The sequence below is a fragment of the Heptranchias perlo genome, chromosome 21 (assembly GCF_035084215.1).
Source record: "Heptranchias perlo isolate sHepPer1 chromosome 21, sHepPer1.hap1, whole genome shotgun sequence".
Taxonomy (NCBI): Eukaryota; Metazoa; Chordata; class Chondrichthyes; order Hexanchiformes; family Hexanchidae; genus Heptranchias; species Heptranchias perlo.
The window spans coordinates 35,571,625-35,583,761 of record NC_090345.1 but is presented as its reverse complement, the minus strand read 5'-3'; the positions used below and the strand labels follow the sequence as shown (position 1 = coordinate 35,583,761).

The following is a 12,137-nucleotide window of genomic DNA, read 5'->3' as shown; positions in this document are numbered from 1 at the left end:
GCAATGAAGGGACATGGTGGTAGCAAACATGTACGTTTCTGGCAATTCCGTGTGTGTGTATTTTTCCCAGGGAGGTCTCTTGTTATCCCTCTTATATTTTGCATACAACTAGTGAAAGATATTAACAGACCTACAGGAATCTTTCTGCAGGCACTCAGTTAAGAGCAATGGCTTCTGGGTTTACCTAAAGCTGAGACATTTGACTTATTTGCATCTGTTTTCTGACCTTGTTTCTTTGCCATTTTTGGGTCAAATTACCGTAATTGCAATGAGCAGTCGGCAAAAACTACCAGATAAAAGGAGAAGGTAAACCAATGAAATTGATCAATCCTGTTTTGAAAATCCTTTTGACTGCCATCTTGAATTCTCACTAAACTGAGAAAATTAGCACTGGAGATGGGGTTTGTAACATAACAAAAATCACAAAAAGTTCCAGGCTTTTCAAGAAAATGATTGAACTGACCTATACAATAGCATTTCCTGCACTTAAAATGTGTCTAGCAGGGTTTTCATTGGAGCCCTACGCTGCTGAGAGGCCAACGGTTTGAGTTGATAGTTCCAAGGCGCCAAATTAGGTTTGTACCCTGTGCCTGCGGGCTAAGAAGTGCAAAAATCAGCAAGGGTTCCTACTCCTGACTGGATCCAGTGAGCCCTGCTAGAAAGTGGGTATGTGTGAGCAGGCTCTGATTCTTTTGTAATGTGCTATAGTAGAATAGGCTGTTGACATTCATTGTCTGGGTACACACACGGAAAATGGCTACTCGGGAGAGGTACCCGGGGGTGGGTAATGCCCTTAGAATTGTACCTCAGCAACCCACAGGAGAAGAGAAGAGGGGGAGAAAATCGACAATAAATAAAATTAAACCTTTGATTTAAAAAGAGAGAGCAGCACACTCCAGTACCCAGGACAAGATTGGCTACACATAGTCTGCACTGTGGAATGGCGCATGATATAGGGAATGAACACCTGCAAAAGGGGTGTGTCAGGAATGAGTGGAAAGGCCTTTTTGAAACTTTATGTATATATCTGTTTTGCAAAAGATGCTACTACAAATGATGTATATAAATTCAAGTTCTTTCTTTAGGTATGCTAATTAAGCCATATTTACATATGGAGATGATTTTGGTTATAAAATAGACTTTCTTTTATATTCCAAATACTGTTACACAGCCATAGTGCTGTATCATTGCTAGTTTAACAGTGGTATATTATCAGCACAGGACATTTAACTCTCTTCCAGTTTCTTTCATACTACACTAAGATGGAAGTTCTTCAAATGGAATAATGCATACCTCTTTTACACTATGAGCTGAATATTGATTACGAAAGCCAGTGACTGCTATATTGAATATTAACACATGTGGTGGTAATAGGAAAGGAAACCAACTAATACCAACCAAGCTAATCACTGCCTTTATAAATCTACTTACAAAACCATTTTCAGCAACATAGGTTGGCAGCCCACTCACAAGAGACCAATGATCTGCAGGAGGTGACCTTCAAGTATAAAATGAAGGGATAGTTACAACTTGTTAGTGTCCTGTCTAATAAAATATGCTTTACTGGTTTGTAAAAAGCTGATAGTACTTACGGGATGACTTTAATTTCCTCTTTCCCAACCAGCAAATAATCAATGATCTTGTAAAAGTTGATTTCCTACACAATTTGAGAGACAGTTGTTTGTTAATCGTACACTATCACATGATGTATTTCAGGGATTGAACATGAACTTATGATGATATATGTGTATAAACTTACCCGGCCATCTAGGGTCTTTGGGCCTTTGTAAGGGGGGACTTCACCCAACAAGATTGGCCATTCATCAAAGAACTCCTAAAAAGAAACAGCATTTCATTAGATCTTATTTATTCAATCAAACAAAGCATAAATATTTTAATTGTGGAAGACATTTTTAAATAATAATCAAGAGAAAGATGTGTAATTATGACTGATAGTGTAATTACCTTTTGCTTGGTCATATCCAGAAGAGCAACTGAATATCTTTCGACATTTAAATAAATTCGAACTGTGTACAAAGCTTTGTGAAACTGGCGCTCAATGTCTGTAAGTTCTTCAAACACCTTGTTGGCAGACCACAAGAGAATCTGTTGATGGGGAGCAAAGAGACATTAATAGAAGCCAAGGGAAAAAGGCATTTTATCAAACCAAATCTGGCAATCGCATCTTGGTTCATACAGTGCCTACAGACGGAAGGATTAAGGGAGTTGTACATGGCTCTGTACAGTAAAGGCATTGAAGTTGTCTGTTGGGAGTAAGGCATAGTCATACGGGTACATAAGGAAGCAGGAGTATGTGGGAACATAGGATCAGGAGTAGGCCATTCAGCCCCTCGAGCCTGTTCCTCCATTCAATTAGATCATGGCTGATCTGTACCTAAACTCTATTTATTTGCCTTTGATCCATATCTCATGATTTCCTTACCCAACAAAAATCTATCGATCTCAATCTTGAAAATTTCAATTGGCCCAACATAGAAGTAAGAATCTATCTTCCATTGAAAGGTGGTGGTGCTGGTCTGGTTGTTATGGTCTCTATGGAATTTAGAGTTAAGTTTAGAATGTTCTTGCCATCTTCTCTGTATACCCGACTAGTCAACCTTTACGCCATTCATAGGAAAGAATATAGGGATGCAGAGGTTAGGGGTGATAGGAGGGCTCTAATTGAATGGGCTCAGAAAGGGAACTCAGATCATCTGCAGTTCTGTGTGGAGGCTGTTCAGATTGATATATATCAAGAATTTAATCTACATGTTTATTGTGGAGCAGCAACAAGAACAACTTGCATTTATATTGTGCCTTTAACGGAGTAAAACGTCCCAAGGCGCTTCACAGGAGCGTTATCAAACAAAATTTGATCTGTCTTGTGTCATATATGCATCACCATCTTGAACAATGGGCTGACTGGTGGGATATGGTGTTGGGAACCCCAAGTGTGATATTATGGTTTTGCATTGGCTCAAAAGGCGATCTTGAATCTATTTAGTGGAAAGTACAAGGAGCATCCATCCCAAATCTTGATTCATAGTGGTACCTGGAAGTTCTGGATGCCAACTTTAGCCTGGACACAATCCTTTGGGACGGGCCTGAGAAGCTTGGTCTTTCTCTTCTTTCTTCATTGACAACAAAGTCCTAATGCAGATTAAGATTGTAGTGTATAAGATATGTGTCCAAAAGTTTTTCTCACAGGTTCAGATCTCCTGCCGTTCAATGGAAAGACTTCCTTCAGGTCACATGCAAGATCCAAGACCAAGTTGTGAGGCGAAATCATGGCAGAAAGGGGAAACAATCGTACAGAGGAAGGGCCTCCTTCTACCCCGACCTGTCACTGAACACCCTGCAGACAGGGTCAATTTCACGGCGAGCACATCTCTGTGCCAAAGCTTCTGAAATGACGTGATTAACCAGTCAATGATGAGTAAATCTAATATGCAGCGTGGGGCTTGGACATCTGGAATATCAAGGTGACTAGCATTTCGCAAGCTGTTCTGCGTAATTATACTGTTCTACTACACTAAAGGCAGACTTTTGTCAGACAGCTGATGAGGAAATTCTGAGATTTGGAGTGAAAGTTGCTGGAAGGCATTACCATTAAGATATTAAGGGGAACAGATAGGGTGGATAGAGAGAAACTATTTCCGCTGGTTGGGGATTTTAGGAACAGAAGGCAATTGATACTAGCTCAATTGCTAAATTTAAATCTGAGTTAGATAGCTCTTTGGCAACCAAAAGTATTAAGGGATATGGGCCAAAGGCAGGTATATGGAGTTAGATCACAGATCATAAGAACATAAGAAATAGGAGCAGGAGTAGGCCAATCGGCCCCTCGAGCCTGCTCCGCCATTCAATAAGATCATGGCTGATCTGATCCCAACCACAAATCTAAAGAACACAAGAAGTAGGAGCAGGACCCGGCCACTCAGTCCCTGGGCCCTCTCCGCCACCCACAGGGAATTGACCGATCCGAACTCAGCTTCATGTCCAATTTCCTGCCCGCTCCCCATAACCCCTAATTCCCTTTACTTCTAAAAAACTGTCTATTTCTGTTTTAAATTTATCTAATGATGTAGCTTCCACAGCTTCCTGGGGCAGCAAATTCCACAGACCTACCACCCTCTGAGTGAAGAAGTTTCTCCTCATCTCAGCCTTGAAAGAGCAGCCCCTTATTCTAAGATTATGCCCCCTAGTTCTAGTTTCACCCATCTTTAGGAACATCCTTACTGCATCCACCCGATCAAGCCCCTTCACAATCTTATATGTTTCAATAAGATCGCCATGATCTTATCAAATGGAGGAGCAGGCACGAGGGGCTGAATGGCCTACTCCTGTTCCTATGTTCCTATGTACCTGGAGACTAGGTACGAGACTATGTTCTCATTTATCCAGCCTTCATGCGTGTAATGATTGGGTTGCAGAGGCGAGCAGTTGCTGTTGAAGCTCTGCATCTCCAACTGGTGGAACTACCATTCAATAAGGTGTGTGGTGTGTATCCCTGCTGTGGTTAGATGGATGGTGGCAATAAATAACACATCTTATGGTGAGTTATGCTGCTCACCATGTCACTTACGAGGAGCTCCTGGTACCTCCAACAACTTGAATTTATATAGCGCCTTTAACATAGAAAAGTTCCAAGGTGTTTCACAGGAACGTAATCAGACAAAAATTGACTACTCCCCCTAGGGCTTATCAGTTGTGTAATGACCAAGTGGTGACTACACTCCGTGGGGAGTGGAGAATAGTTCTGAGCTGACATGCCTGTCAACAGAAGATCAGATCTGAATCAACCCTCTGTGGCAGATTTGGTAATCCGATGCCCAAACAGGAAGGTCTGCAGTAAGGCGGAGCACTATGAATGACTGACCAGCCAGTCTGGCTCACTAATGAGATCCAGAGGTGGAGATGCCAGTGATGGACTGGGGTTGACAATTGTAAACAATTTTACAACACCAAGTTATAGTCCAACAAATTTATTTTAAATTCCACAAGCTTTCGGAGGCTTCCTCCTTCCTCAGGTGGTGTGGAAATGAAATTTTCGAATCCTTCGCATTTGAAAATCACAGAACAATGCCTGGGCAGTAATCACAAGAGATCCAGAGGGGTAGAGCTATCACTGGGAGCTGGCACACCTGCCACGCAACACTAAACAACCATGCAAGACAGTGCCCTAATGGGTAGTATGGTCCTGGCTGAACAATCAGCAGGAAGCTTAACAGTGCTCTACGGTCAGCTAGTTGAATTCCACTGGTGCCTTTATGCACATTTAATGGTCCCTAAAGCCTTTGCCAACCTGCATTAAGCTCTAGACTTAAGTAAATGAGATGTATCCTTACAGGGATATAGCGTGTACTCCATATTAAGTAATAAACTGTGTAGCTTGATTTGGAGATTCTTATGAATGGTGATGGATTTCCACATGTGCCAGACACTCTCTGACCAGACAAATATTGTGCCATAGTAAGGTTATGCTTCCTGTCCCTGCTAGTAAGGAGAATTATGCACACACATACATACATTTTAGAGGTCTTCAGCTTCTAGGCTTTAGATTAAGCAGCTGTGGCACTTAATCTGAGGGATTTAGAGGCCAGTAATAGTTTTGTAGTTTCTAAGGCGGCGTTTACACTACAATAGTATTAATGTGAAGTGGAGGCAGGACCTAACCTGACTCTTCCAGGAAGTATCACTCTCCTTTGCTCCAGAGTCAGGTCAGGCCCAGAGTCTGGATTTACACTACAACTTTAGCAATGTGAAACTGCTTTGCGTCAGCGCAGTGTAAATGCTGCCTTAGTCTTCCGTCCAGAAAGGCCAAATCCAGGGGCTTGATCAGTAAATGTGTAATGCTGTCCATGTCTGACTAAAACACTCCAACACTTGTCTGTTAGTGAAGGGTGGAATTTTTGCAGCTGGACTGAGATGTGAGATGCTTAATGTATGATTCCGAGTTGGCTCTCTCACATTCCGTTCCTTGTAGAGATAGTGAGGGTCAGGTTCACACTTCTCAGCACTACTCTTCCATGCACCAGACAGCTCAAGTCTCTCTTACCATTTTCTGTTTTCATGGAGGTACATGTGGTACAGAAGGAGCAGAGGCGCTTGTGAGGAGTTTTACTTTTGATCAAAAAATGATAAAATACTATGTAACAGAGCAATTTCTATAATACGTAGCCCTCCGAACAATTGGTTCACTCCTGCTGCTCCCGGCCCCACAAAAATAAAATGAATAAAGGTTTGGGGCCCTTTTGCAGAGCGGCCACCAGCAGTCTCTTTAAGGACCGCTGATCACTCACCAACTGGTACAAATGGGCAGGGCGTGCACTGAATAATGAAAGTGACTGTACGTATTTGTATGTTTAGATTTGATAGTGGACAGTGTTGCAAACTTGCATTGAAAATCAAGTGAGGAGGTTTTTTTGTGATTCTTGAGCAGTATGAATGGAGCACAGTGGATAGCTGGGAATGATTACATGGTTATGTCATCTCATTTTCAGTTTGCATTAACAGCTGCAAGAGAGAAGCTTCAGGAGTCATAACTCTCACCTGGACCAAACTCCACCACCACCCCCCCTCCCACCCCCCCCCCCAACCAGGTGACATTTTTCTCCTGCAGCCCTTCCCTTGGTACTGATCTTTAAAAATCTAGAATACCACACTCTCAATCATGTAGATTAACATTCAAATGTAATGTATGGGCATTAGAGAAAGAATCAAGTTTAATAAGAATAAAATATTACCTGGGACCGTCGCAATTCAACATTGTAGAGGTAATTGATATGAGAGAATTTCAGTGCCAAAGATGCAAAATTAAGATATTTTGTAAAAACCTAGGAATATAAAATGTATAAATATGTTATCAGTCAATAGATTTGCTTTTTCCTAAACGTGCACAAAAATCTCAACCTGTTATCTCTATTTACCTCTTGGTCTCCTTTTGTGAACTGTGGTTCACCAATTTTGTTGATCACCATCAGGACTGCTAGTACCTCCTTTCCCTGCACCATTGGGGCAGCTAGCATGTTCAAGGTTGTGTAGCCCGTCTGTTTATCAACAAATTCAGAAAAATGGGCATCCTAGGATAGAACCACAGAGTCACATTTCTGTTTCTTTCCAAAACATGTTATGGGCCATCTTTATAACAACAGGATCCTTATAATTAGATATTTAATTACTTAATTTAATTATAATTCTATATGCTGGATTCTCCCTCTGTTCCTGATGTTTGATAATGCAGCAGTGTATTTACTTTTATTTTTGTAATTTTTCGGGAAATGGGGAATATGATAAATCGAACAGAAATCTTTATTTTTTGTACCAGGATAACTTCAATAGTTGAACTTCATTCAATGAAATCTCTACCACAAGCTTGCACGCATCCTCTTGCCAGTTAAAAATAGAGAAAGTTAGTTTGTCAAAGCCTGGAAGAGATGTGCTTTGCAGGTGGAGAGCGGGGTGAGATGTTAATGGCAAATTCATTTAACTAAGACAAGCTGGTAAAGCTGCACCCGCCTGCATCCTGCGTGAGATGTAATGAAACTTCATGAAAACAGTTGCTGTTGATTGGAAAGTCCTCTGTATCATCTCAATTGGAAATAAACCCCCTGAATTTCCTTGGACTTTCTGCCGCCGCGCTGTTGTAATTTTGCCGGAACCCCGTCTACACACGTCAATGAGGTTTCTGACGCACTTCCAGCGAAATTACATCGCGCAGTGGTAGAAAGTCCGAGGAAATTGAGGGCTAAAGTAACAAGTTTTGGATGCACTGGCCAGTCAGTACTCATTAGCGTGACTGTTTTTCAATAGCTAGAGTTACAGTGGAGCTTCAATCTTTTGCCAAAGTACAGAGCCCACCACATGCATAACAGAAATTGGCAGATAATTGAGAGTCGCCCTGCATAATTTTAACTTTCGGCGATAGTGTAAAACAGGCAATATTCGATGGCCGTCCATTGTACTCCCCACTCGATTTTCCTTTCCTTTGAAGTCAATACAAAACAAATTCAGGGCAGGGTGTACAATGAGAGTTAAAATTACCCACTTTGTTCTCATATGTATAAGAACATAAGAACGTAAGAAGTAGGAGCAGGAGTAGGCTATATGGCCCCTCGAGCCTGCTCCACCATTCAATAAGATCATGGCTGATCTTCGACCTCGACTTAACTTTCCTACCCGATCCCCATATCCCATGATTCCCTTAGAGTCCAAAAATCTATCGATCTCAGTCTTGAATATACTCAATGACTGAGCATTCGCAGCCCTCTGGGGTAGAGAATTCCAAAGATTCATAACCCTCTGAGTGAAGAAATTTCTCCTCATCTCAGTCCTAATTGGCCGATCCCTTATCCTGAGACTATGCCCCCTAGTTCTAGACTCTCCAGCCAGGGGAAACAGCCTCTCAGCATCTACCCCGTCAAGCCCTCTTAGAATCTTAAATGTTTCAATGAGATCACCTCTCATTCCTCTAAGCTCTACAGAGTATAGGCCCATTCTACTCAATCTGTCCTCATGGGACAACCCTCTCATCCCAGGAATCAATCTAGTGAACCTTTGGTCCACCGCCTCTAAGGCAAGTATATCCTTCCTTATGTATGATGTGGAGATGCCGGTGATGGACTGGGGTTGACAATTGTAAACAATTTTACAACACCAAGTTATAGTCCAACAATTTTATTTTAAAATCCACAAGCTTTCGGAGGCTTCCTCCTTCCTCAGGTGAATGTGGAAATGAAATCCTCGAACCTATCGCATTTATAAATCACAGAACAATGCCTGGTGATTACAGATAGTCTTTTCAACTGCCCGTTGCCAAGGCAACCAAAGTGTTCAGACAGATAGGTGTTACCTACAGGGCCACCAGATATACAAACGGCCAGAACTAAAAAAACAGATGATGTGGAGATGCCAATTAAAAAAAACAGAGCGAGAGAGGCAGAAACATAGAAACATCTGGAAGGAAAAGACAGCAATTGACCCGTTATATTAAAAACTTCCTTATGTAAGAAGACCAAAATTGCACACAGTACTCCAGGTGTGGTCTCACCAAAGCCCTGTACAATTGCAGCACGATTTCCTTATTCTTATACTCCAACTCCCTTGCAATAAAGGCCAACATGCCATTTGCCTTCCTAATTGCTTGTTGCACCTGCATGTTAATTTTCTGTGATTCGTGTACAAGGACACCCAAATCTCTCTGAACACCAACATTTAATAGTTTCTCACCCTTTAAAAAATATTTTGATTTTTTATTCTTCCTACCAATGTGAATAACCTCACATTTCTCTACATTATACTCCATCTGCCACCTGTCTGTATCCCTTTGCAGACTCTTTGGGCTCGATATTAGCAGGGCGGCAGGTTCTCAGTGGGGGGTCGACTGGGCGCGTGGCCAACGCGCCCGGTGAAATCGGGGTGCTCTGCACGCAATTACAGGATAATTGGAGCCACTTACCTGTGCTTCCGGGTTTCCTGCTGGTAAGCTGCGCGTCGGGCGGACTGCGCATGCGCAGTAAGGTCTGTCAGCTGGAGGAGCTCTATTTAAAGGGGCAGTCCTCCACTGACTGATGCTGCAGAAAATAGGAAAAAATGCAGCATGGAGCAGCCCAGGGGGAAGGCTGCTCCCAGGTTTAATGATGCCTCGCTCCAGGTACCATTGGATGGGGTGAGGAGGAGGGGGTGGACAGTGATCTTCCCCCCAGCGGGCGGAAGGAAGCGGCCTGCCTCTGCCACCAAGAAGGCCTGCCTCGAGGTGGCAGAGGAGGTCACCAGCACCACTAACATATTGCGCACCTGCATACAGTGCAGGAGGCGCTTCAATCACCTAAGTAGATCAGCCGAAGTGAGTACACTTACTCATTCCCCTACACTCCATCTGCCACATCACCGCCCCTCCCCCCCACACCTCCTTCTGCACTGCCAACGCTACTCTATCACATCACTCCTCACACCCACTCAAACCTCATCCTCATCTTACCTGCACTTACTCACCTTGCCAGAACTCATTCCACCACTACCACTCAACCCAATCCTCATACAATCTCATGGCTCTATCTCATACTCACCCTCTCATGCATCTCTTTCACGGTCAGCCTCACTCAAGCTGCCACTACTTGTGCTGCAGCCACAGGGCATGCATCACATATATGCAGTAGGAAGCGTAAGGCAAATGTGTCATGAGCATGAAGGGTGTTTGAGGGTTTGTCATGGTGTTTACCTATATTTGATTTCTGATCAACTCACATAACATATTATATTGGCACCACTACTGCCACGTCTTTGCGAATCTTATCTGATTTGTGCAATAATGCCCTTTCCTGAGGATCACTATGAAGACCCACAACTGATGCCACCCATTGTGTCACTGCAGAGTGGGTGTAGGTGTATTTGCAGGGCTCTTTTGTGCAGACGACGGAGAGACGTCAGCAATGTCCCCGGGGGCACCCTGGAAGGATGCGGAGGAGAAGTTGTTGAGGTCAGTGGTGACTTTGACAGCGACAGGTAAGAAGATGGTGCTCGGGCCAGCCAGGAGCAGCTCGGCATGAAGGAGGCTGCAGATGTCCACAACTACATGTCTACGGAAGCTGAGCCTCGGTCTGTAGACCCTGTGGTGAGGGTAGTGCCCTCTGTGAAGCATCTCTCTCTGCTGTTGCCCTCCCTCCTGCTGTGCAGGTGGATGTGTCACAGCACTGTTGTGGAGCTCCACATGTCAGAGGTGGACGGCGTGGCTGGCGAGGCTGGTGATGCTGTTCGCCCTCCAAGGAGGTCATGACTGCAGCTACGGCGGCCCCCATCTGGAAGGTGTACCTTTGAGGGGGTCCGCAAGGTAGGTAAATGTGTCTGGACACCGGGGTAAGTGTGCAAGTTTATGCATTTGATTGTTAGGAGGAGGGTGGTGGAGGCCAAACTTTGTCCAAAGTGACAGAGGGGCCTCCTGCAATGAGTGAGGGTCTCTTCCCCACCCCCCCCACCTGTCAAATGGACCTTTGCAGCTGCCACAGGCTGGTGGCTGCAACACGTCCATTTCAACTGGGAGTGTTTCCCCCAGTACGGGAAACAGTCTCAGTTAATTGCAAAATCCGATCCCTCCTAAAATATCAGGTCAATCAGGTCTGTAAACAACCTGAAGTACCTGTTCAAGTACTTTAAGTGGCACCCCGCCGGCAGGAGTCACTCATGCGGGGGCTGCGCGCGCATGTCAGCATGTCACTGGGGAACCCGGAGATGGGGCAGGTTGGAGCCGGGCTTCGGACCCGCCCCGGGAATCCCGAATTTTCGCAGCCCCCCCGCCACGAACGCACCCGATCGCGGGTGTGAAAATAGAGCCCTTTGTGTCCTCTTCACAGCTTACTTTCCCACCTAGCTTTGTATCGTCAGCAAATTTGGATACATTACATTTGGTCCCTTCATCTAAGTCATTAATATAGATTATAAATAGCCGAGGCCCAAGCACTGACCCTTGTGGTACCCCGCTAGTTACAGCCGGCCAACCTGAAAATGACTGATTTATTCCTACTCTCTGTTTTCTGTCTGTTAACCAATCCTCTATCCATGCTGATATATTGCTCCCAACCCATGAGCCCTTACCTTGTGAAACCTTGTCGAATGCCTTCTGAAAATCCAAATATACTACATCCACCTGCTCCCCTTTATCTACCCTGCTAGTTACATCCTCAAAAAACTCTTAATAGATTTGTCAAACTAAATTTCCCTTTCATAAAACCATATTGACTCCGCCTAATCTTATTATGATCTTCTAAGTGCCCGGTTACCGCATCCTTAATAATAGATTCCAGCATTCTCCCAACTGCTGATGTCAGGCTAACTGGCCTGTAGTTCCCAGTTTTCTCTCTCTCTCCTTTCATGAACAGCGGTCTTACATTTGCTACCTTCCAATCCAGTGGAACCGTTCTCGAATCTAGGGATTTTTGGAAGATCACAACCAATGCATCCACTATTTCTGCAGCTACCTCTTTTAGAACCCTCAGATGTAGGCCATCAGGTCCAGGGGATTTGTCCCATTAATTTCTCCAGTACTTTTTCTTTATTAATTACTTCAAGTTCCCCACTCTCATTAGGCCTTTGGTTCCCCACTATTTCTGGTATTTTTTTGTGTCTTCTACTGTGAAGACAAA

At 43.9% G+C, this 12,137-nt stretch overlaps 1 protein-coding gene across 2 annotated transcripts in view; it reads right to left on the bottom strand.

Moving 5' to 3' along the window:
- pde6c (phosphodiesterase 6C, cGMP-specific, cone, alpha prime) overlaps window positions 1-12,137 on the bottom strand; it is a 41,938-nt gene that overhangs the window by 25,399 nt on the left and 4,402 nt on the right. For both annotated transcript variants that reach the window (XM_068002754.1, XM_068002755.1), the window contains exons 2-7: window positions 6,930-7,082; window positions 6,747-6,836; window positions 1,966-2,106; window positions 1,760-1,834; window positions 1,593-1,657; window positions 1,432-1,498 (exon numbers count right to left, since the gene is read on the bottom strand). In XM_068002754.1, the coding sequence (XP_067858855.1) occupies window positions 1,432-1,498; window positions 1,593-1,657; window positions 1,760-1,834; window positions 1,966-2,106; window positions 6,747-6,836; window positions 6,930-7,082 (591 nt within the window). The remainder of the gene's footprint in view (window positions 1-1,431; window positions 1,499-1,592; window positions 1,658-1,759; window positions 1,835-1,965; window positions 2,107-6,746; window positions 6,837-6,929; window positions 7,083-12,137) is intronic.